The sequence below is a fragment of the Pocillopora verrucosa genome, chromosome 6 (assembly GCF_036669915.1).
Source record: "Pocillopora verrucosa isolate sample1 chromosome 6, ASM3666991v2, whole genome shotgun sequence".
Classification (NCBI taxonomy): Eukaryota; Metazoa; Cnidaria; class Anthozoa; order Scleractinia; family Pocilloporidae; genus Pocillopora; species Pocillopora verrucosa.
Window position 1 is genome coordinate 12932004 of NC_089317.1, and position 27157 is coordinate 12959160.

General features: G+C 37.5%; 1 protein-coding gene across 1 annotated transcript; it reads left to right on the forward strand.

Moving 5' to 3' along the window:
* The first annotated feature begins 1518 nt into the window (after positions 1-1518).
* LOC131787623 (uncharacterized) lies at positions 1519-25912 on the forward strand. The gene is made up of 21 exons (XM_066168911.1): positions 1519-1658; positions 4308-4646; positions 8033-8287; positions 13159-13425; positions 14607-14897; positions 16217-16528; positions 19550-19641; positions 19836-19891; positions 20217-20476; positions 20743-20853; positions 20964-20982; positions 21116-21146; positions 21889-22192; positions 22366-22476; positions 22902-23092; positions 23788-23910; positions 24148-24218; positions 24387-24427; positions 24620-24716; positions 24802-24901; positions 25233-25912. The coding sequence occupies exons 1-21, from the start codon at positions 1592-1594 to the stop codon at positions 25296-25298; spliced, it is 3204 nt and encodes a 1067-aa protein (XP_066025008.1). The 5' UTR covers positions 1519-1591; the 3' UTR covers positions 25299-25912.
* Positions 25913-27157: the final 1245 nt, after the last annotated feature.

Here is a 27157-nt window from a genome sequence, read left to right on the forward strand (position 1 = left end):
GTAATGTAATGTAAGTTTAGTTCTGTACAAATGTTTCTTCACTAAATGTTTATTAAATCAGTTAAAAAAATTATATCGAAAACCACATGTAAACCCCCTTTTTTCAGGCTAACCACCAAATTTAAGCCATTGAAGTTCAATGGTGCTTTAATGTTTTATTCTATTCCATTTTTCCAATTTTTGCAAAAAAAAAACAAACAACGACAACAACAACAAATTAAGTGAACTCCAGGGCGTGAAATTAACTTTTTTTTCTGATAGCCACTTGGCTCCTAAATTCTTCAAAATGGTAGCTAATTCAAAAAAAGTTGGTCGCCATTTTCAAAGACAAACAAAATCTCTCTACGCTGTCAGCGTTCTAGATAGACCCTCCAAAATTAACGTGCTACAAAGTGGACACTAGGATGGATGATATACAACGTTCAGGCTCATCTAAATCCAAGATGGCGTCTAGTTATCGCTCGAGACGAGATCTAGTTATCGGCGTCTAGTTATCGATCGAGATGCTACGTTTTGGAAACAAACTTAACGAGGAAGTTTGCCGCGGATTTATCTCTGTAAATCTTTTTAATTCACTATATCTCTTGGTAAGGTTATGATGAAACGTTCTAGTCGCCAATTTGGCGACTAACTTTCAGGATTTGGTCGCCAAAGTGAAAAATTTAGGCGCATTGGCGCCTGTATTAGGCGCAATTTCACGCCCTCACTACACACCTGGCTCTAAAAATCAGAATAAAGAGTAGATTTCATTTTCGGTTTTTATGAAATGCTACAATTGGAAGTTTTTGGATCCCCCTTTCCTCTTGGTCTCCCCATAACCCCTACACCCCTGCATCCCTCCATTTAACATTCCCTCTCGTAAGCAGAGTTTATGTAAGACGCCCCGCTGACTTTAGACTTACCCTTACCAATACCGTAGCTGTAATACATAACAAAGCTAGTTGTTGTTTCCACTTCGTGTTCGTGCAGTGGCTTCTCGGCTGATTTTACTTCGGCACAAGACTGAAAGTCTTAGAGATGACATAGTTCGAAGATACACGAATGAGCTAATACCAAGATAGAGGTAATCTTGGGGAAAATTACCCTCTAAAAAATTGATTCGATTTGATTTTCCCGCACTTCTTGCTATGTACTGACTGAGTTTGCGCGTCTGGATTGCGTAATTATTTCGCTCGTGATCCGCTTGATTTCAGTTTCCGGCCCAAGGAATACGGCCCTTGAAAAAGAATCCAGCTTCATAACGCGCGCGTGATCGATATCGGTGCCATTGAGTCACGCTCATTCGACACATTCGTAAGTTTCGCACATAGTTTACTCTGAATGGAACGTTACTCTGAAAGGAAAGTTTCTACAATTCATGTAAAATGTTCCAAGTGTATAGGTTTGATCGAGTTTTCTTCCATAAATTGCACTATCCGCCATGTTGTTTAGGCAATTTTGCCGACTACGGCCGACAATTTCACGAGGGTGATCGTGACACTCGGTCCCAGTCTCAAAGCGAAGAGGGACCTTTTCTTCTATCCCTTCAGGGGAGTTTTGAAAGATTTAGGCGCAACCTGCCTCATTGACGCATCAGCGAAGGTCTGATAAGATGGTGTCTGTTCGTGATCATGAAATTTACTTACTCTTTCTTTTGCTGGTAAAGTTTCACGGGTCAGGTAATTGTGAAATTTATTCTCCTGCAAAGGATGTTACAGTGTTTTTTACCAAGTGCTATTTTAAGCTTAGAAACCGAAAACGCCGACCCTTAATTTCTGAACGTGATGTTTGTCAAATGTATTGATGTATTTTAAATTTAAGATATGATGTTGGAATTTCAATGACGTGATAAATGAAGTCTGAATAACTATGATGCGATAGAAATCAACAACAAAGGATTTTATGCTTTAAGTGTAACAATACCATACGTTCAGAATATAACATCAACATTGAAACTAAGAAGTGCACTATAATCTTGATTAGTGTGATTCGTCTTCTTAGCCATGAGAAAAGTTCCTGCTTTGTCAGGTGGCTTTCCATTACAAACATGATGGCTGTGGAAACCCAGGAAAGAGTTGCCATCTGTACCTAAACTCTCTTCCTTAATTGCCATCTATTACTCATCATAGGGAAGAGTTATTAACAATTTTCCACTCATTATTGGTTTAAAGAATGACCTCAGCAAGAATATTTGCTGCTAGTTAAGTTGAGTGTGATTTTTCCTCCAAGTAGCAATCATGTAAAGAGACTACATAATGCACTTGGTTGGATAATTGAGCTTTTCTCTGCTCAATTACCTACATGTATGAATTGTTTATTGAATTGACCAGTTTTAAGCTTTATGCACATATGGTTGTGGTATCCCACACCTTCAATCATGGGCTACTTATTTTTGTTGTATATTTAGAAAAAGGTAAAGTTTTACTAAGACTAAAGTTTTTGAAATGTGTGTATATATGTGGGCTTATAATATACGTACTGAGATTTACTCCAAGCTAAATTTGGAAAAAAAAATTGATTTGTAATGAGCTGCACAAATTCTGATAGGTCAGATGGTTTTCCTCACAAGTGAGAAATGAGCATCTGACCAATCACAAGTCATAGATGAAATTTTTGACCAGTAAAAACAATTAGTATGGGTTTTTTTGCCTTTGTGGTGTGGGGGCTTGCCAAAGTGAATGAAAGTGAATGGCAGCAATGTTTGCTGGGTGCTTACAACTGTAGGATCATGACTTCAAGGTTAAAAACAAGAATTCAGCTGTTGGTGTAAACAAGTTAAATTAATTTATGAAGATAACGTCAGAGAAAGCTGGATTTCATGAAAATTGGTGAAAGTCTCTCTGATTTCACCTCATGCAAACTGATCGCAATCTTTGTCAAAATCTTTGCTTGATCAATTCCTAACATTCAAAATCTGAGGAACTAAAGTAGAATCTCCTCCAAAATGGTACAAAAGACTTAAATTTCTAGATTCTGACTCTGATAAGAAAGCATTATGGTCCACACATGACATGATTGATCATTGCATTGTTTTTGCTGTTGTTGTTGTTTTAACTTGTGTTATGTGAAGACTTCAGTGATTAAATATCATTAGTATAATTGCTCAGGTGATTATAGAGATGCGCAATCCCTTATTGGTCAAGGATTGCATCATATCTCGCTATAATCACCATGTGTGGGTGATTATAGTAAGAGCACTAAATTTCAAAATGGCTGCCTCGCATTTTGTCAAAAATCTGTGAGGAAGGGATAAAAGCAATAGTAGAAAATTAAACTGTGAAGAGCACAAAAGATATTAAATGATCACTTTATTAAACAAAAGGATGAAGTTTTTGCTGATCTAATGCAAAAAGCCTCTTAAAACTTCTCGCTAATCTTGATACAGGTAATCAACACAACTGTAACAAAATCTGGACAATGCTTTCTTTATTTACAGAATTTATAATAGAATTTGAAAGCACCTGAGCAATTACTGTATACTGAAACAATTATTTGTTGAAGGTGAAGGGAAGATCAATAAATAATATTCACTCCACCTTAAGCAAATATTTCTTAATTCTTATTCATTATTATGTTATTTTACCTTGTTGGGGCAATGGAACATGCTAAATATACCTTGGTTATACACTGTAGAACAGGGCAAGAATAGGGACAGAAGTGAAGCATGTGATCTTTTATTTTTTTTCCAGTTTTTAGACATGATTTTTTCAGCAGTGAACTGTAAAGCCAATATTAAGAATTTTGTTCGGTCACTGAGAACATTAAATGGTTTCTTTAATTTCTGTTGTTTTCTTCTTTCATGTACATCTTATTTGATGGGCAGGATGCTCAGATAAGACCATACAACTTTTCAAAAAAAGAAGCCAAAAGACTAGAAAATGAAATGAGTGGAATAATAAATCCCCCATTCAATGGTTTAAGATACATATAATATGTGTGGACATGTCTACTTTCCATTTTTCACCTTGATAAGTTCTTTTTAAAAAAATTTCTTCAAGTGTTCCACTGACTTTTAAATTTTGGGAATTCACCACTGAACACAGTCTGGAAATTAAAGAAAATGCAACTTGTCAAAAATGATTTTCAAAAGGCACAGATAGTTACACACTACTGTTATTGAACCTTATATCCTAGCAACAGAAAGTAAATTTCGAGCTGATTGATATCAGTGAATACCAATATAGTGCATATTCACTCTTAATGTTGTTACTGTTTACTCTAAAAGTGCCTTTGTGGTGAACTCTATTTTAAGCCCTTTTTCCTTAATATTATCCTTACACATGTAACTAAAGGGCTGAGAATATTATGTTTATGGTTGTCTATTTTAGGGGGTGTGGATGTGCGTTTCACCCAGGAACCTTCTGATCCAAGCTACTTTAACAATGGTAGTAATGCCAACCTGGTGTGGGACTACACTGATCCACATAATAAGACTCAGGGCATTGTCTACAGTGTTCTGGTAAATAGTGCATTTGTCAAAATGATTTTTAAGGACAGTCGTGGTGTGCAAGAACATCCTTCCATCCCTTCATCTTACAAAGGAAGAGTTAAAATTGAAGGAAGAGCTACCCTGGTTATCAAGAACATCAACCCTGGAGATAATACCAAATTTAAATGTGAAATATGGGGATGGCATGTTCGAAGTATAGTGCAGCTTATTGTGGCAGGTACGTATTAGAGACATAACCATTAATAATCAAATATAAATCAAATTCATTAAACTCACGTCTCATATTTCTGAGATCTGGAAAAAGTAAACAATAGCATATAAATTTGCACAAACCTCCCTATGCAGGGCTGAAAGTGGCCAGCTAACCCGACTTTTTGGAACAATAGTGCTACTTTTATATGGCATGCGACGCTCAACAAAAGGAGAAAATAAATTCTACCGTTTACTTTGTTGTAATTCTCGTGAGAAAGAATTCAAAGAGTTATTGCTTCATTCTTCTGGCACCAACTACTGGGTTGCTCTGTTATGCATAGATAACTATTATTAATATGAATAATAAGATTTTCTCTTAGCAAAGCTCTCAATTAAAAATGGCCAGTCAACATTAGAAACAATCCAACTAGTTCTATGATTTTGCTAAATCAGTGAAGGAGAATATTGCATGACCAATCACAGGCAGCATGTGAAATTAATTTGGTGTGGAAAAAATGGCATTGCTTTTCAAGCCTTTTAAAGGGACTTGCCAAAGGGACTTGCCAAAGGGAATGAAAGTCGACATTAAGCCTTTCGCTGCTTTCTGAGTATTATGATCTTCAAGGTTTACAGATATAAATTTAGTCAACAGAACGGTGACTTCCTCAAGTAAGTTCTGAGACTAAGGAGCAATCCGAGACTTAGATTTGATTTATGCGCTGGAGCAAAATTCTCCTAAAAGTTATGGAAGCAACAAATCAACAAAGTCTATAATCCAAGCTCTTTATGCTCTTTGAAATACTTTGAGCATGCAAACAGAAAATGATGCAATGATGATCAACTTGGCAAGGTAGGGATGCTGTTCCTAGAAGATGCTGTTACTCATGGAGGTCAGTTCAACAGCTCTAATTTTATTGCTAATTTTGGTTTCCCCACCGAGAAACTAGCTGAGTTTCGCAAACAGCTCCAAGGGACTAAAAGTATTCCATTTCAATTTAGAGTATGAATCATTTTTTTGAGCTTATGCAACCTAAACTTTTCAAGAAATTTTCGTGTATGAAACAGAAGCGAAGTGTTCTTTGAACAGACTCTTTAATTTTCTCTCTAAGTGTTTCAACTTACATTTTCGAACACAGTATCTTGGATGTCCTAACAACGTTATAAGTACATGGAAACAAGTGTGATATTAAGTATGTAACTTCTTGGTCATTTAACTGTGATTCAAAGTTGAAAACATTTGTGATATCTCAATCATGATACTAAAAAAAAGCCTATTTAAAAACCTTTGCACGAATTCAGTCCGACTGCACATTGAGAGCAGGTCTCAGTTCTTGAATAAAAAAACATTTCATAAGGTAGGCAGTCCAATTTGTTCGTACTCTTCTTTAAAACACTGAAATTCTTTTTAAGATCCCTCAAGGCCAAAGAGTGCTTGTTGCGAAAATGCCTTCCAATCGATGGAGTCGATTTTCTGTGTTCTTGAACATGTTGATGTAGATGCATGGCGGCGTGTAAAACCAACATAACCTGCATCGTACAGGTCACATTTAATGTTGTAAACAACGGTCGTGTGGCAAAAGACGGATTTGCTTTGGGCTCCCCCATGATCCTCTATTGGCCTTTTTTTTTTATATCAGCATTGAGGATACTCATAACATCGATAAATTAAGTGAATTTCATGTCTTTATAACGCGCGGTGTTTAGGAATCATTAATTAATCCCGTTTGTATTTGAGGTGGTGTGACCTGTAACTTGAGCAAAATTTTGATTCCGTCGATACCTGTCCTATAGAAACGGAACACATCGCTGTCTTCACCTCGAAATTTGAACATCGTCTATCGGTCGTGAGAACGGTTTTAACGGTCAGCGATTCGAAGCTTTTGATGTATAAGGTTGAAACTGAATACAAATGTTACGCGCGGCATTTCAGGAAATGCTGCTTTCAAAAGAGCAGTTTTGCTTCGTTCGTACTTTTTATTCACGCATAGCGTTATGTGATAATGATTCGCCCCAGGTATTGTAATCCGGATTCCCGAATCCAGGAAATTTTTGCTAGTGGAATCCGGAACCCTGGGCATTGGAATCCAGAATCCCGCTGAAATCCATTTGCTGAAAATCCATATCATCCGTATCAACGGTTTTCATGCGCATCCATGCAACCACGGTCATGCTGCAGACCGTGCAGACCATATAGAACGCACTTTGTACGCTGGAGAATTTTGACTATTACAGCTCCCGAGACACTGACAAAATCATCATGACCTATCCCCCAATCGACTTCGATACTGACATAGCTAAAGTTCCTTACTAGCTATTAATGAGTCTTCTGCTCCGATTCAAAGACCTTATTTCCCAATAAAGTTCGGGCTAATCCCTGTGAGCTCGAGGTAACGAGAGCTCGAAATAACCTCGTAAAATTTCGTCATTTGGTGTCCAAAAGAGTGCAGTCCACTCACGTGGTCAATAGGTATGCAAATTTGGAGTGATAAAAGTAATTATTTACATAACAAAAGCGTTAAAATCCCACAGTATTTGCTTGGAACACCAACATGGCGACGGACCACACGTTTCCAATTACGATAAACTTTGAACAAAGTTATATATGGATACCTAAGGGAGCCGGGAGAGGTCTATTTCTAAGTCGAATTTTCGCCATTTAAACGTAAACCGCTTTCTTTGATATTTGGCATTCGGAATAACAAATTTGAAGATTTCATAAAGCATCCTATCTCGGAGCGAATGAAATAAGATATTACCAGATTTTAGGGTCGAACAACATTTTCTAGAAAAGAAAGTAGCGGCGGGCCACGTAATGTGACTTGACTTGGTTAACCTTTTAAAGAAAAAAGGAAATATAGAAAGACGAATCTGTTATTCTTGGAAAATTACCGTGTAAATGCAGATCTTTTGCGATTTTGCAAAGGTTAAAGTACAGTTGAGTTGGTTGAACACCGTTTTATGCGCTATCTCATAATGTCGAATATCATTGCCAGTTACATAGAGGAAAACAAGCTTTTCTCAGCCATAGTCTGCAATTATTTGTGACATACACGAGGTGTTATAAAAATTGTATTTCAGTTTAAATTTTCCTTAATTTGGTCTTTGTTTAAAAGGAAAGTTAAAAAAGGTAATTTGAGATGGAATCCGGAATCTGCAGGGGTAGAATCTAGAATCCAGCACCTTGTATGTAGATATGGAGTTTCTCTTCTCGTTTTCAACTCGACATCTCATTCGTTCGCTGCGCTCACTCGTGTGCGATCGAGTTAAACACTCGAAGAGAAATTCCATATCTATGCGAGCCCATGTATTATTCTCTATTTATTTTATTGTAATTGGGTAAATTTTAAAACTCAGTCCAAGTAAAATTTGCTAAGCCATATGAGCAATGATATAATCACTTTTACCTTTCAGAGGCACCACTTATAAACATCTCTTTGGGAGGAAAATATTACATTGAAGGATCCCCTGTTATCATAACCTGTGAAGCTTCTGGGAAACCACTGCCGGATGTAGCATGGATTAGAAATGGAGAACTGGAAAGTTCAGGGAAGAAAGCTGCGTTTTTAAAGTTCGATAATATAAACAGAACAGATGCAGGACAGTATACATGTCAAGCCAATAACTCAATGGAAATCACTTCTGTTGATACAACAATTGTAGTTCACTGTAAGTACATTTTAACCTTAATTTTCTATCTCTGAATTTACTTTATTTAAAGTGTGAATCCTGTTATTGGGGTTTAGTTACACAAAACTGATGAATCTGTTCAAAAGTGTAAGGAAACAGAATTCCACCTCAAATCCTTTTCAGCTTTGTGTGCATCAGTCTCGAGTACTGGTTGGGACAATTAAATATAGGTGGAAACAATTTTTTATTTTGCTCTGGAGGGCGCGACAATTTTCTCACCAAGTCATTGCTTCAGTTGGACTGTTTTTAACTCAGAAAATGGCTTAAAGCCATTTGTAAGTCATTATCACAACCCAAAATTCACTCTGTTTGCCTAGCGCACAAGGCTATCGCATATTCCTATCCCGTGTGAGGGCTCTGGTTGGGGCTTAATGGAAAGCTGAGAATTGGTCAAGATCCTCACTGTAAGCTGAGAAATTACACTTTTTTTAACTGATAGCTGAGATCAGCTGGTAAATGTGAAAATGGGCTGAAATTAAAACTGCATGCCCAAGGTTTTCGCTCATATTTTCGTGTGGCGTTCGAAGAGATATACTATTTGAGGGCGAGAATCCATTTTATATTTCATTATTCGTAGGCCTTGCCACCATATACTGAATACTCGACTGTCAAATAACACAAAAGTGACGGACTCTACTATGGAGTGATTACAACCTTCACTCTTTGTTTTCATCGAAAGACAGGGAAAGGAAAGACAAATGCTGCGCTCTTGTAATTGATGTCCATGACTTTCTGGTTTAGGAGGTTGTGTAACCTGCAAGCACTGTGCCGCCCCGCTCTGTGAGATACTTAATGAATGAGTTGCCAGTAATCGGATCCTTGTGTTTGCGCATAGATTTCTGGGATCGCGGGCAAACATTGCAACTCACTGGAAGGAATTGTATGGCGAAAGGTTTTTCTGACGTCTGAAAAAAGATTTTAGAGAGAGATTATCGTTTTTTCGCCGTTCCTTTATCAGAAGTGGACTAGGGTAATGCTGATTCAAGGGAAGAGTAAGTTTTTGTTTGGAAAACTATGTAATGTGTAGTAAAATCTACCTATTAACTTGTCTCCACGCGCAAGGTTTATTGTGAATTTGACATTGCGTAATGGTTTCCAAATTTAGAAAAACCATATGAATCGCCAAGGAATAACTCAACTAAGCCGTGTCAGTTTTTTGTGCGTGAGTTAAGTCTATTTCTAGCTTGGCTTAGTAATACGAAAGAGCGCTATAAAAGCTACCTTGAGGCAGCAGGAGATTGAAATGGCGTGCGTGAGCATTAAATATTACCCTGGTACATTAAAGTGATAAAATACCTACACTTCTTTGTTGTGATCAATGAGAACGAATCAGCGTTGATGATTGGCTCAAGACTGTACCCTTTCTTCTGTGGCGATGAGTGATACAAATTGGTCTCTTAAGGAGCGATGCACAGCTGATGATACGTCCACAGTTTCTGCCGGAGTTCCCGTGATCTTGCTTTCCTGACAAGATCCTTCAGGGAGTTCGAGAAGAAAAAATTGCGGCTCAAAGACCTTTGGATTTTTCTCAAACAATCTATCGCTTGAACTGGGGATTTCCTCATGTTTTTTTCATCGCTCATTTTATCTCCGCTGACAACGACTTCTCTCCTTTGAGGAAGTATATTTTAAAACGTTATTTGTCTATCAAATACGTTAGAAAGTATAAAAATAGGCCGTGCATGTATAAATACAACTGAAAATACTTTTAAAAGTGTTTTTTCGTAGCGATTTCTGGGTAATTTTGTAATACTTTGAGACCATTACACGATGACGATTTCACAATAGACCTTACGTAAGGAGAGAAGTTTTCTGTATTTTTTATAACATATTCCGTGTTAATTCCAGCAAAAACCTTAACTTCCAAGGTAACAACATTATCTTTCACCATGTATGATAAAACTGCTGCGAAAAAGCCATAATCTCTTACCAAAATCGCATTTTTTGGACGTCCACACAAACCTTTCGCCATACGTTCCTTTATAGCGGGTTACAATATCTGCCACGTGACGATCCCAGAAATCTGTGCGCAAACGCAAGGATCCGATGATTGCCAACTCATTCATTGTTCCGCGTTTACATATGCGCAGGCATTTGACCTCTGTTGTTAGGAGCAGGTAAAAAGCAAGCATGGACGTTGTGCTAATCTTTAGATTTTGAACTCACCCATCAAAATGACACCAGACATGCACACGGTATAAGGTAGGGGCGAACTCGATAGGGGGCGAAAGCGGCGGATACCCTTGGATTATACCACATATATAAAACATTTCCTTTAAAGAAAAAAAACAAGCAAACAAAAACGACGTAAATATCCAGAAATGCCATTTCGCCCAAGCCAATTGCAACGAGATCGCAGCATAAGGGTTTGTTGCTCCCACCAATCACATTTTGGCATCAGGGTTGCACTTGTGCAAGTACAAGTCTATTGTTACTGATGCTCTGTGACAACCTTTTTAACAAGCCATATTCAATATCTGCCTCTTTACAAGGGAAAGTGAGTTAAGAGAGTAATTTCCCCAACCGCCTCTTGATTTTTAAAGAGAGATATCAGACCTGCTTCTATTTTCAATTACAGGAATGGTCTTATATCTATCGATGTAAGGGAATACATCTGCTTGCATACTTTGAGCAATGTCATCGTACACGTAAATTTTACATTAATGATGATAACTTAATCTACGGACATAATCAAGATTATTACAGGAAATCATATTTCATTAGAAATGCTGAACTTTGGAACTTGTTACTATCTAGTATAAAAACAATCCACTGTTTTTCCTCTGTTAAGACCAGCCTAAACAACATTTATGTTTCAAGACGAGAAACTTATGACCCTCCTGTCTGCTATTGATATATATGTTTTTAGTATAATTGCTTGGGTGATTATAGAGATGCACGCACTCTCATTGGTAGAGGAGTGCGTCATATCTCGCTGTAATCACCTTGGGTGAGGTAATTATAGCAGGAGCGCCAAATTTTAAAATGGCTCCCTTACATTTTGTTAATGTCACGCTGCAAGGGACAAATGGGAAAGGAGAAAATTAAATTCTTTAGAGTGGGAAAGATGCTAATAAACTTGGCGTGACACTATCCAAAAGAAAGATATGAAGCTTTCCATATCTACGCGCGCCCATGTATTATTCTCTATATAATTTGCCGGAAACAAAACTAGAACTTAACGGTTAAATAAAACATGCTGAACTAAATAATTCGAGCCACACCTTGTTTTTTGGATTGAAAATATACTTTTCCCATTGTTTTGGTACTGGAGAGGCAGGACCTCTGATTTGCACTTCGAGGCCGATGGATGTTCCCCTTCGCTAACGCACACCTCTTTTTATGAAGTCGTTCATTATTGCTCAAAGACCACGTGGACTTGCAGTCAGTTGTTCCAAAAGAGGGGGGCACTGAAGATTTCCGAGTTTTGACGAATTTGCATGTCTATGAAAACAGAGACTAAAGGTTGCTCTTCCTAGAAATGTAAGTTATGAGCTGTTTTACCATAGTATTCAAGCCTATGTTGCTTAATCTGGCAACTAGTGTAAACAGGTGTTTATAAATTTCCGGATTTTTTTAGTTCTGGAGTGAAATTTCACGATTACTTGTCTTGAAGTCCTTAAATTACGATTATTTATCGCAAATGGCATGTCTTCCGATTAATAGCCTCAAGACATCTTCTATCACGATCAATAATTGTGGTAAGTACGGCTATTAATCGCAACTGAACTAGTGTGTCTTGAGTCGACATCAACTGAGACGAGTCATTCATTCGACAACATTCTCAACGACCCTCAGTAGTTACTTGCGGAATATTTTCTAAGTGTCTTACAAATTGACTTCCGGTATGCGTTTCCATCTAATGAGAGATGGTTTATCAGATTTCGCCAACTGTCTTTAACGAATGGTGGCGGTTTGGGTGTACTAGACAACCCTCATTTTGGTTGTACGATCAAATTTTTCCGACTTGATGGGTTACTGTTGCAACTATTATTTTTTTAATAAGTATAGTCTACGCTGCGTGTTCTCCGCGCTCCGCTATTGAATCAGTACAAGTCCCATTGATTAATTCAATTTAAAACAGATACCTCACGTTTAACTTTTTGTGAAGAATTAAAATTAACTACAAACGGTTTTTAGGCCTCAAGTCAACCCATTTCGTGACCCACGGCTTTGCTTAAAAAATAATGCCCAGCTAGCTAAACGAAATTTATTTATGAAGAATGGCAACGAGGGTACGGATGACTCTGCATCTCGCGATAAGTGTTGCTATGCCCTTAGGCAGGGATAGGAAAATACAGACCGCGCTAAGAAACCATCAGATTGCAGGATTCGTCAGCGTGCCCTCTAAGAAAAAAATAAATACACCTTATTTTGGTTGCGAAGTAATTTTTCCGAGCCCTCAGAGGCGAGAGAAAATATGAGTAATTAGCAAAATTTCCGCTCGTATTATGTGTTAAACTCTCGAATAATTGATTTATTATTCCACTATTATTTTCAGTTATCAGTGTTTTAATTTTAGTATGCGAATTACATCCTACGGCCTTATCTGTGTATCGTATCGGTCGTATAAGGTGTTCTTTCTTGCTTAAAAGTTCGCTACTTTAGCAGTCAAATTTAAAAAATTAAACAAAAAAATGAAAGTTCGGATCGTTCAGGGCGGCCAATGTGTTGCTACGTATTTTTGGCTTGTTCTAAAGTGTAATACTGTGGCATATTTTGCCATTTTCGTTATTTTGTTTGGTAAAATGACACAGCAGTGGAATGATAAAGATCATTAATGTTCTGATTGATATGAAGTATCACCGATTATTTATTCAATTGCTTATTGCATTGACATTTATTCTAAGACCCGCCCACAATTCGAAATGTCACCACGTCATCAAAGAAGTCTTGGATTGGCAAGACAGTGACTTTGAAGTGTCTTTCTGATGGTGTTCCTACACCAACACTCTCTTGGTACAAACCTGAAGGAAGTGAAATAAACAGAGTCACAGCCAGAGAAAACAAAGTACAAGTGCCACTCAGGGGTGATCAAGATTTTGGTCATTACAAGTGCATTGCTGCCAATGGACTTATTCCATCTGATGAGAAATTAATAAAGATAACTCAGATAAGTAAGTCAATGAGATCACTGTATTTTGATAAGAAGAAGTTCTATATAAGGTCAGCATTTTCTTTTGCCTTTTTGCTCATTATCACTGTTTCAGGTGAATTAGAGGTAAAACCCAAATGTTCTTACAAAGTATTGGACAGAGTAACTCATTCACTTCGTACATCTCATTCGATAGTTTATCTTTTAATACGTGCGGATATTTTGCAAGGCCCATGGGCGTGTGGAAAAAACATATGCTTATGTTAAACCATCGAGTAAGGGATTTATTATTCTTTCATTTACGAACAATTTGTCCGCTTAGTTTTCGACATACATCCTACGGCCTTATCTGGGCGTTCCCATTCACATTTTTTCCCTCTTTAGCAGCATTAGACCTTCACATATTTTTTCGCCTTCGTTGCCCCAATGAGGTATAACAGAATATTACTGGAATTATACCGGATATAGTTAGCCTGATCTTTTAGATGGAAATGCACCCATATTTGTAAAAAAAAAATTTAAAGTAAATTGTCGACACCTTGCCCTTTCTTTGCATTAAACACGTTACAAAAGAGCTTTGAACTTCAGGAAGATGGATGACATCTTCACATGTGAGTATCCATAGGAAACTTCCTCAACCATGGACTATCAATTGTGCCTCTTTATATGAGGCTCTTAGCTGAACTTATCCGGTAGCTACATTTATATTCATTAATTACAGGTTAACGCACTCAGCGAGTGAACTGTGGGGATTTACTTGCACGAGTTCACTGACAATGTACGAGAAATTTCAATAAGCCTCTTGCGGTATTGAATATTCCGAGTTCATTGTTTGTGAACGAGTACAGGTAAATCCTGATAACTCACGAGCCATAAGTGCGTTAACATTTTTATTATTCATACTGAATACACTGTACAAAGAAACACTGCAGTGAAACCACTATATACAAGGTAAACCAAGCCATGGTGTAATGACAACGGTGTGTTGAATTTGCACCATGGCCATTACAGCACGATGACGATGTCAAGGAGGTAGTTTCGTTACAATCCAGTATCACGTGATACAAATCATCTAATCAGAAAATCGGAATTCGAACAGTGTATGAAAGTTGAATAATTAGCTGTGAGAAGACGTGGACTTGCATTCATCCTTAGTGTTGTGACAAAACTCAAAGTAATCTCTTCTCCTATGGCACTATGTAGAAAAACCAGGGAAAGCATCCATCAAATCAGAATCAGTCATTCAAGCAACTTCTATAATAATACAATGGACTGCACCAGCTGATGATGGAGGAAGTCAGATTACAGGATTCCAAGTGATCTTACAAAAGGATGAAACTGAGATAAAAAAGGTTAATATCACCGATCCTGGGACGACAAGTTATTCGTTTCGTGGTTTGGAGAAAGATACCAACTACACAGTGAAACTGTTTTCCAGAAATGTTGTGTTCGAGGGAGATCCTACTGTATGGAACATTAAGACTAAGTTTGAAGGTGAGGAATCAAAAGTGATATCGTGACTGAGCACTTTACACTAATCATTTTTTCGCCAACTTAGATTTGTTGTGAGTAACCCAGTTTTAACAATGTTATCTGCTTGCCGCATTACAAGATTTTCGATTTTCAGCGTTTGTCCCCTCCTTAATGGCCAGTTATATTTAATTTCTGATGTTCATGTTTCAAAATCTGTAATATGAATCAGCAACAACAACAGCCGCTGCATAGTGACCTTTAGGATAGTTGGATACATTTTTCCTAAACTCGTACCGGCCATATTCAGAAGGCCCAATAACCAACTATCCCTTTAGGCAGTGAGACAATTTCCACACATCGTTTGACTTAAGAATTGAAGTTTGAAGAAATAGGCCTTTCATGAAAATCGCTTTTAACATGCAAATATTATGGGGAAATCTCGTCAAACAGTGTGTGGACGGCCTCAAAGAATCCTCCGTATATTTCCTTTAAAATGAAAAATAGCTTATTTTCATTTCGCAGGGATAAGCCCAAACCAAAACAATTAAGGTTGCCGTTTTCAAGAGAATTTCTTTCGAATCACATACGGCACATATCTCACTCAACAAAAAAACTATTGTGGTAACAGGTGTGAACTTAGTAACTGAAGTTGAACATGTGAAACATGGCAATGAAGTTCGTTGCATCTGTTTTCGCTTTAGCGCTTCTTCTCATAGCCTTCTCGGTTGGCAAACCTCCTGAAGAAAAAAGCTTGTTGTCTCGGCGGAAAAACCCGCGCCAGCTTATGTTTGCAGAAGAAGAATCGTAGGCCTGGACGCTCAAATGGCTCGAGAAGCGGAGCATGCGCACTCATTTTTCCGCTGCGTCATTGCAGAGTGCCTGTACTAAGTCATGCGCGATGTCAAACTTTTCAAAAGCAGAAAGTAGTTGCACACGAACTGAGATCCTTTCTGTAACTACGTGACACAAACGAATGATGAATTGCGACGTCTTATATGGATCGGTCCTTCATTTGATCGCGTGTAAACAGCAGTTAAATGCTAGTAGAAGTCAGTGTATCGTTAAATTCACCTTCTAAATGCAGTATTTGCTTTAGGCAATAACCGATCATCATGTTAGGCTTCTCATTATCACTTTTTGTCCTTTCAAATTATTTTGAATTCATCTCAATATTTAACTTAATTTTGCTTGCCATACACTTTCGTCTCAAATATTCCAAAAAATCCTCGACCAATTTACAGATTATTTAATCACTGATAATGGTTGTGACCAGGTTTGTAACAAGAAGTTGTATAATTATTAGAAATTTCACGCCGTTCGTGTCGTTGACATCAATCTAGGAGCCCCGGATGTGGTGGAAGTAGACGAACTGCCAGGTGAAACAACAGACGATACAATTACCTTAAAGTGGAAGGAGCCAGAAAGTAATGGAAAAGTTATTATCATGTATACAGTGTACCAAAGAGTAGTGACTGATGGAAAAGTGGGACATTGGACAGTAATAAGGAAAATCAAAAACGTTTCTGTGAGAGAATTGAAAATAACATTGGAGAGAGGAGAGGTGTATCAGTTTGCCATTACTGCAACTAATGAGCTTGGTGAAAGCCTGAAACAAGAGGATGAAAATATCCAGCAAGTCAAGGCAGAAGAAAGTATGTTCAAATGAATCTTATTTTCCCCTTTCAACGGTTTATCCTTTTCTTTACTTTGTTTTCAAGCACTCTCCATGTCATCAACATCGAGGTTTTTACGGGTGAGTTCACGGGTGAGTTCTTCGCTTGCAAGAACCTGAATCAACGAGAAAAATTTTACTTACGTCGCAGTTGATATTTGTATGCCAACTGCAAATATATGGCATATCTATAAACTGAGATTTTAATCATTGGCTGGCACACACAGATATTTTAAGTGGTTTACTGACACATGCTGATCTGAATCTGGTAAGAGAAGTCTGCAACACTTTCGTTTTATCTTCTTACATTTAAATTCACTGCGTTTTTCTTTCCTTTGCCGCCATCACTTAGTTGATGCATCTCTCCTACAAAAAAATTTCACTCTCTCACACTGAATTCAGAGAACTATTTTGTCATTTTCACCACCACGGGAATTCATTCTTTTACCGATGAAAATTACTTCGCACTTGGCCTCCTCTGCGCACCGTAATTTCGACACCAGATTACTGAACCGCGAGAACTCAGAAGTGGCCTATTGTCGGCGATTTCGCTTTAGCTTGATGAATAATGTATGATCACGCTTTCTCACGCTGCGAACAGAGAGGTTGTCAATCTTTTCACAGGTTTTATTCGGTGAAGCTACAGAGCGTGACGCAAACTTCATGTCTAAAGGTCATGAAGGGGTCTTCATTTTCCTAGGTCTTCGGTCTTAGTTTTCGGGGATCTTCGTTCGCTTTCTCTTTGTTGTTGACCTCTTTTCAGTCTGTTTTCTGTAGCTCTTTGTATTGCCTTCTCACATTGGTCTTCGCTAGATATTCGTCATTTTACTTTACCCTTTTCTTGTTCTCTATCGTCTTCTCCTCGCTGTGTTCTGCCTATTCTTCACCCTATCAAACCCCATTTCGCGTTTTTCTCGACTCGCTCCACACCTTTAAAGTTCTTTCTCTCTCTGGTCGCTCTCTCTCTCTCTCTCTCTCTCCCTATTTCCAGTCTATTTTCACTCGAGACCCTTTCTCCACGAACTTGAATCATGATAATTTCTTCCGTTTGGAAAAGCTTTAGCTCTGAGTATCGTTGCTTTGCAATTTTATTAGAAATTGCAAAATACCAAGAATTACTTTTCAACTGCAACCTCACCAGTATGATATCCCGCTCAAAACACGGGTTGCAAATTCTTTCCTTGCGCTGCTTCACATCCTCTAACCAACCTGAAACCTTTCTAGGCTTCTAAAAACATCTTTAAAGTCGAATCTTAGGTCTCTTTCCGTTGTCAAGTTTGAGATGAGATATTCTAGTTCTAGCTTGTCTTCGTTTAAATCAAACTTTAGCAGCACAAGAAACAGATACAAGACAAATTTCGTATTCAGTGGCTAGAGTTGCCATGATCATTGAAATTTGGTTTAATGAGGACAATCATGAAACACGAATAATCAAAAGAGAAGAATTGAAAAAATAACAGTTTGAAAGTGACTATTCTTTTTAATTTAGTATGACACAATGATGACACAATGGAGAAAACTGTGGAGTGAACAGTCATACCTGGCGACATAAAGAGAAGATATAAGAGAAGCCCGTACGTTTCTGGCGTATTGTTTCACTGACTCATTGTTCTCACTTATACCCTATTAATCGAAAGGTAATCTCTTAACTGGAAGTCGCTTACGGTCGTTTCTTTCAACTCTGACTCGTTTTCCCAAACCAAAGTTCGCAATAACGCTCAATGAAATATCATTTTAACCGAAGCTGACATCATACACGACATCTGAAAAAGAAAACATTATTTATCCTGAACTTGTGCGCACTATGATTGCCTTTCATCATGGTCGCAAAAGAAAAACTGAAGCCCCGTTTAAACGGTCCGGATAGTTGACGATAGTTTCAACTATTAAGCGCGTTTGAACACAAACTATCATGCTCTATCATTACATTTCATCAAATGTCATGTAGTTTGGACATATCTAAATTCGACATGATAGTTAATGATAGTTTTTGTTGTTTGAACGAGAGGAGGATAGTGAATGTTAGTGGTTAGGTCAGCAGTTTTGCCAAAGCGGGCTCAAACCGAAATGGCATATAACATAATGACTAAAATAGGTATTGGAATTAATTCTCATCATTTCCTGGTAGGCTTCAGTATCTTCAGCTTCTAACTTCTTGACTAAAATTTCAAATGCCACTGAAATTTCTGAGCTCAGCTCGCATCATACTTGTGTACAATTACGCGATCTCATTGGGTGGTATTTTGTCAACTATCATCGACTATCATGAACCGTTTGAACACAAACTTGATAGTCAATGATGTGAATGAAAGTTGAAACTACAAGAATACCATTCCTTATTCTCAGTGTCTTAGGCTTCATCGCCTATATATTGACAGTTCTGATTTTCCAAGAAATCAGAGGCAATATGCCAGTTCTTCAAAAAACCGTGGCCATCCTACCTTTGTCATTCAAGGGAATCTTTAACAACGGATCGAAAGTCGGCATTCTACAAACGGCGCAGAAAGAAGAGAATGATCGTATTCCATTTTAGCGGCACAATCACGCAGTAAGACCTGTCCTTCTAACAAATTTAAATTACTTCAAAATGATCCAAATACTGGTATATTACTTTTGCATAAAACGTAGACGACTATTTGGTCAGAAACACTTTCTAAATAAATGATCAACCCGAGGCTTTAACCTGCATGACACAAAACTCTTCCTTTCATAAATAATGTTGGGACTGCCTCTACCAATGTCATCTATTTCATAACTTGCGGTTATTTCAAAGAGTTATACTTCGGCGAAAAGGAAGACGACTAGGGGAACGATTCTGAGAACACCATCGTGACGTAGAACACAAGAAAAACATTATCTCTCAAATTGGCCTCCCATTCGTACATTTTATTTGGTGTTCTTTGTAAGTAAAGGCTGTTTTCTATACATGAGTTCAAATGATAATTCTTGTGCAAACAAACAAACAAACGTTCATTTTAAGTCGTATTTTGTTTTTCCCCAGTTCAAACAGTAAGCACAGACGTTTACCTGACAGCGACAATACAGGAGAACTGTAGCAGACGCTCAGAAGTTGCTGCGAAATTTCCAGAAATGGTTAGATAATCTACTTGATCCATACACTGGAGTTTAAGGAATACTGCCATGAGATTTATCATGAAAAGTGAATCTTAATCAATCTGTTCTTGAATGAAATCTTAATATTTCTGTTAAAAAATAAGATATTCTGAACGATCTTCAATATGTGACAAGCATTTGAATATACGTTTTTTCTTGATATGTCCTTTTAGGCTTGTCAAATTGCCTTCAGGTTTGGCTGCTTATCCGCCAACACTGTGAACACCAGGTAAGGTACATTTTGTTGTTCTACACTGAAACAACAAATGCAAACTCAAATTTGCCTTCTAGTAGGGGAAAGGAGCTTTATTTCAATGTGTTGTATTTTAGCTGTACAAGTGTTTTTTCTGCTCTAGCAAATCTTATATAATACAAGTTAATTTATGTTTGAAGTATATTGTCTTTAATATTGTCTCTATTTACCTTGGTTTAATACATTGGTTAAATCTCAATATATTTTTAACACTTAAAAATCGCCAAAGTTCGAACGTGTGCGATGATACTCTTTGCTCTCTCTCTCTCTCTCTCTCTCCCCCCCCCCCCCCCTTATCTAGGTGTGGCAGTGTTGTTCTTGACTTTATGATGAGGTTCAATCAAACTGTAGTCGTCAGCAACGTTTTGATTGTCCTGTCGGATGCTGCAAGGCAAGGCAAATTCAGAGGTTTTAAAGTCAATCCAGACTCAATTAAACAAGTTTTAATACCCACAGATGGCTCGGAAAGCACAACAAAAGGTAAATTTTACAAAGACATTGTTCAATGTTTACACGTATTCTTCCGAAGATGGACTCTTTATAATCGTATTCCGTATCTATTTAATTAAACAACTTATTCTGTGACTGATACACTTCCAAGTTTTTGTTTTTGTCGTTGTTGTTTTATTTAATTAAACAAAGTCTTACTCTTAAAAATTATTTTAGAGAGAGTAGCACCTTACTCTAACTTCGTACCAAGCCAATTAGAGTTAACGTTTTCCGGTCATGAACCTCAGCTATGTAGTGAGAGCAGTGTATCGACCAGGATCAGTTTAAATGTTGTTTGAATGTTATTTCATCAAGCTTTGCAAAATGAATCATTTTAGGTCCTGAGGAATGTAACTGCCCATCCAACAACGTCTTGTTGGCCATAATTGGGGTTCTTGCCTTCACAGTCCTTCTTCTAATTATTTACATAATCTGGCTACATAAGAAAGGTAGGTAAAAAATCATAATCTATGTTTGGCTGCAAGATTCTTTTTCACGCAAAAGCAAATTTTTACTCGCGTTTAAATCATTTGTATTTTTTCCTTTCGTTCTTTTTCAGGCGCTGTAGGGAAACAGAGGTAAGAATTTTCTGCTAGTTGAATTGTGTCGATATAATGTGCCCGAAATGGTTTCATCTTAACACAAAACTCCAATAAAAACTGATGAAATTCTTAGCGTTTTATGATTATTTCTATGCTTTCTCAATTGTAGGACTTATGAAGATGAGAGACGTGTTTGCCACGTAAGTTACAGCTAAGACATTGAGGTCATGTTAGTGTGACCAGAAATTATGTAATCTTACTTTACCTCTACTTTCTATTTTGAAAATAAACGCTTGCTGCAAATGAGAAGGAAAAAATTTGTAGTTCTACGTAAAAAAAGCATATTGCATCAGTGGCAGATACAATGAAATAAAAGAGGAAGTTAGGCTCGATAAGGTCTTTGTCCTGTGATCATGTCCTTTAACAAGCCACTCCATGGATTTTCCTTCGATTGTCCCTGGTTCAACCGCTTGGTTTCACTTCGCAGATCGCTAATTGGTCTGCACCCGGTTGATATTTGCTTTCTAAATAATAGATTTCGTACATTTTTGCCGTCGTATTTTCTTGATGCCTTATTTTCTAAAGGTGAGTTTAGGAGCTTGGTACTGCAAGAGTTGTTTCGTGCGTTTATTTGTCAAAATATTGGACTACCAATCGACAATCTTCACGTTGCAGTTTGTAGCTTCGACGAATTTGCTATGAGCCTCGATCACTCTATTGGACATGATAGTTTCAAAAGCAGAGAACAAAATGTTAGTAATAATATGGACAAGAAGTTATAAACTATTTATAATCTCTTATCAATAATCTCTTATCATGGAAGAATATAAACATTTGTCTGATAAAAATGGGTGAACTGATTTTTATAACCATGAGGTACTTTTTACTGGGATTAATAACAGATTTGGATATGAATACCTTAACAGTGTGTTGGTTTAATAGAATGAAACATTATTAGAAGATATCGAACCAAGTCTACCTGATTCAAGAAAACTCACCCAGCCTCATGCGGAATACATGGATCTCATAGAAGTCAACAAAGATGATAGAAAAGCACAAAGTACCCCTCCAGGTGCTGATTACGTGCCTCTTCATCCATTAACACGCTGCTGGGAAGTTCCTAGACATAACGTGACCATAGAAAAAATCATTGGTAAAGGTGCTTTTGGTCAGGTTGCCAAGGGAACAGCAGTAGGACTTCGAGGGAGTCCTGAAACGACCACAGTGGCTATTAAGATGCTTAAAAGTGAGCTCTTGTACTGTAAATTGAATGATTCTTGGCCTACAGACATTCAGGAAATGTTACCGGGTTACTGTAATTATTTAGCTATTTGCCATTTCATAAGTTACGTTGTTATTCCGAAATTTCGCATATTATTCCCGTTAACCAAATTTTATTTCTTGTTTTTAATGCTCCAGCAAACGCTTCTGAATCGGACAAGAGAGATCTGATGAAAGAACTTGACACAATGAAGCAGCTGAAACCACATCCTTACGTCATTAAACTTCTGGGATGTGTTACAGAATCTGGTATGCTTTGGTTATGCGGGTCTAATTTTGCTGTACACATTTTTCTTATGATTTACTTTGTAACGCTTTCTCGTCATTGATAATTTGCCTCAGTGGAAGGGTGACCGCTTCGCAATTGAGCAAAACAAACAACCATCGCATAAGGTAATTTTATCTTGTTTTAGCCAACACAGACGTTCCTGGATTTACTGATAGACTAAGACCGAATATTTGCCACTGAACAGGTCATTCTGTTGTAGAAGCAGAAACGCTTTTTGTAAGGGAATAATTGGTCTGTACTTTCTTATGGGACCGTCGCATAGTTTTTCTTGTTTTCATGCGATTTCTTCAAAACAGTTGACCATGACTGGGCTATTCATCTATTTCAATTACTGCTTTTTTTTTAAAGAAAATAACATATCAATTAAATTGTTTAATTTCTTCAGAACAGCTGTTGGTTTTGATTGAATATGTGCCTTTTGGGGATCTGCTGGGTTACCTGAGAAAGAGCCGTGGATTAAAAGACACTTACTACAAAGACCCGGATATCAAACCACAAACAAATCTGACGTCACAGCAGCTGATGAAGTTTGCTTGGCAAATTGCTGATGGAATGAGTTACTTGTCCGCAAAATCTGTAAGTTAGTTAAAAACGCAAAAGACAAACAATTCTAACACCTTCTCGTAAGGTCTATCGTCATGTTAAGCTCTGTCTGGCATGGAATATTATGTCTTCACAAGATCACGCCTGGGAGATGCAGACGTTTTCTTACCGTCTTGTCGAGGCTATTTCTTTAGGGCCAGGAACCCTCTCGATTTTGACGTCACCATATAAGTTTTATTTCAATGCGAGAATGGAGATATTTGTGCATCGTTGCAAGTGTACCCCATCGAAATAAAATATCTGGGTTTTTCTCGTGTGAGCAAAGGCAGAGACGTGAAGGAATAGGATCTTTTAAGATATTCAGCCTAAACTGAGTGTACAACAAATATCCATTTTAATGACAAGGAAGAAAAGGAATTAAAACTTCAACTTAAAAAAATCGTCTTTGGTCGCTAAACTGCTTCATTACAGAATCCTATTTCGATTAAAATGTTAAGGTAAGCGTTCTTTGAAATGACTACGTATTGCAGAAATAAAGTAGTTTGCTTCTCTTTGGAATATGGAGCAGTTATTGTAGTAGTTTTAATTTTCTGCCATCTGGAAGAAAAAGAAATACACACACCATATTATGTTGCTAGATATTTCTATTTTCCTCTCTGAACCATTTCATTTCAGTTCTTTTTCTTCTACAATCGCTAATTTTTGCTGTTACATCAATTCTTTCTTAGATCATTCACCGAGACCTTGCGGCCCGTAATGTGTTGGTTGGACAAAAGGAAATGTGTAAAGTGACAGACTTCGGAATGGCCAGAGATGTGCAGCAGGAAAATATTTATGAACGAAAGACAAAGGTAATCAAGAAAAAGGGGAGGTGAGGGCGGTATTACATTTCGTTCAGTTTAGTGATCTTTGACAATCACTGTTGTAGTTGAGCTGATATATTCCTGATTTCGATTATGAATTCCTTGGGACCCCAATGAAACTATCAGCCATGCGTTTACGAGTACAATTTTAAATATCACTATTTCTGACTACTCGCTTCCTATAATTCTCGAGCAGTTTCACAAAGTGATATTTAAAATCTTTAGGGCCGTCTTCCCGTGAAGTGGACAGCTTATGAGGCCTTATTGTATGGTAAATATACCACCAAAAGTGATGTGTAAGTATACCTGATTATAACCCGTAGCAGTTTATCAAAAATTTTATCAATTTTAATCAGGACTTGAATTCTATGCTTTGTCAAAGAATACATTTATTTTATTTGTCGTATATACTGTTTATTTCTATAGTCACTAAATTTATATTCGTTTGATTTGTCTTTCTGCAGATGGAGTTATGGAGTTCTGTTATACGAGATTTTCACCATAGGTAACATCGAATGGAATTTTATAAGGCTCTGTAGATGTTTTTTGCTTTACACCATGTTTAATTAAACAATGTATCGTGTTCAGTTAGACAAACGTAATGAGCTTCAAACTACATCTAGTGACAAAGGTGGTGTTTCATTGAAGGTCGTTTTTTTGTCACATTTATATTTCGATGGTCTTGTGGTTCTTCCAGGCGGTTCACCTTACCCACGAATGGATGGAAGAAAAATTGCAAACTTACTCCAGGATGGATACAGGATGCCTAAACCACAACACGTCGATGAAAAGTTGTAAGTTTTCTTTATTTACTTGTTCTCCCTCGTCGTACAAGGAAACATTCTTTAAATCTTTAACAGATTATTTGAATAATACCAGGTATCAGATCATGATGAAATGCTGGAAGAATGACCCAGACGCAAGACCAACTTTCACTGAATTGAAAAATCAGCTTAAGGACATGGAAACCCTACACAAGGTCAGAATTTTTATCAATATGAAAGTTTTTTTTTCACGTAAGACCGACTGGCTTAGGTTCAGCTAATTAGGGTTAAACGTAACAGCATTGAGCTTAAATAGCGTCTCAATGACGATTGAATGTCTCAATGACAATTAACACTTTATGGTTATTTAAAAGATCATACGATGATTGCAAAACTGCAATGAGACGCACAAAGAGTTGCAGACGACGACGCCATAAAATACTTCCTCCTTGAATTTGTTTTGGTGTGAAAACCTGACCACTTGTGAAGATAACCACTTAAAACCTTTTTTAATGTTGCTGATTATTATATTATTTTTCTCTGCAGAAGCTAATTGACATGAGAATGTACGACAAGCAGTTGTATGCAAACGTCGAGGATTTAACAGTGTAGTTAGATACACGTCCACGGTGTATGACTGGCTAACATTTTGAACACTTCGCCCAGACAAGTTTCAGGGATTCATCATCGTTTCCTCACCCGCTTACTTGGTAGAAATAGCCATGTTGCGTTTAGCAGTTAGGCTGTAACGCTGTAATTCAATTGACTTCATATTCTTAAACGCTGAAACGCTTTTATAAGTTTACCGATAAAGGTTACTCTCATTTTCTCTTTAACATATTCAGTACTTACATGTATGCCTCGACACAAGCGTTTGAGTTCCGTTTATTTTCTGGCTCAATTCTGAGGTGATGATGAGATCTCGCTCTAAAAGCCATAGTTGTGTACAATTATAATAAATTGCTAAAAAAATTTGCCGCAAAACCCGTTTGTTTGCGGGAAAGCTAATCGTGCGTATAAATTGCTTTCCCCAAGACCGCCTTTACCCGCGATACCAACTCGAAATACTTTTATACGGTATTCTAATCAAACTTATACTTGGCAGATTACTTTTGCAAGAAATTTTGTTGTTTGGCCCGATAGTTTTCGCGTACTAGATACTATTACTCAACGAAACTGGTCGTAGGTACGTGTTGAAGTCTTTTTTTTCTTGAATACGTTGCTAATGTAATAACTTTAATTTTTTTACATAATAAAAGTGTTGAAAAGTTCTGGGTTGACTCTGTCTGCATGATGATGCTGTACGCCAGTTCACATATTTCTCTCCACGACATTGATCTAACATATCTAGACCCATCCCTCTAGATCTCTCTTTTAAAGGAAGGACAAAACCAAACCAAAGTAACAGAGCTTCCCGAAGTGCAAAAAATCGCTTGTACGTGTTTCAGGAGACTTACATCCAAGAGACCATGTTCTCCGGTCACTCTCAGTAGAGGTTAAGTTAAGAGTCCCTCAATCTTACATAATTATAAACTAGGTTACATTTTGGTCAAAACCCTTCTTTCCTCAGCTGATATAAATAATTGCACTAGAAACAGTACCTAATATGAAAACAACGCTCTTTCAGTCTGGAGTAGAGGATACCTGAGGAATAGTATTAACATTTAACTGAAGGAGAGTTTTGCGTCTGTTTGGAAATATTCCCTGACGTTATTTTGTTTCTGGGGGCAAAATGATGCTTCAGCATACAGAGGAGAGGGGATGAAATGAATGGGGGGTGGTCGTTGCTTTGCTCAATGAATTCACCGAAATTTTTGTATATAATTTTTTTGAAGGTTTTTGCTGAGAAGGAAATGAGTTTCATCCTATAACATTTCTGCAAATGTCGAACTTTGTCAAATTTGCCATTCTTGATGCAAAGATTATGTCATTGGTGAGCTTAGTTGTAGTCTGTAGTAGCCTTTTATTAAATGACTCTGTTTCACTTGTGTTACGTTGTCAAATGTGCAGAAAGTTTACTTGGACATTATACATACAATATTCCTACATATTCCTTTAATTTTCATTTTTTCTCCAACGCGAGATGCTTTCTCTGACCAGAGGTCCGAGTCTGTTGGTTATCAATACCATACATTCGTCAAACACGGTGATTTTTCCTTCCACTACATTCTTCGCTGAAACGACAGCTAGTTCTAAAATCGCAACATAAAAAGCGATGCGACTAAACGATGTCGCACTGAATTAATGGACCTCCCGCCAAACTCAAAGGATCAAACCCTTAATTTCATTGATACTGAGAGGTCGCGTACATACTCTTCACTAAACTCAAAGGAACATAAGTTAATAACAATTTCATAATCTGTCAATGTAGCGGCCGTAGAGTTGAGGTTTTGGGCCGTGGTATTAAAACCTCACATCCATCACACGTCAAGAACTCCATACCTTTTTCACAGTTTCTCAGACTTCGTCGT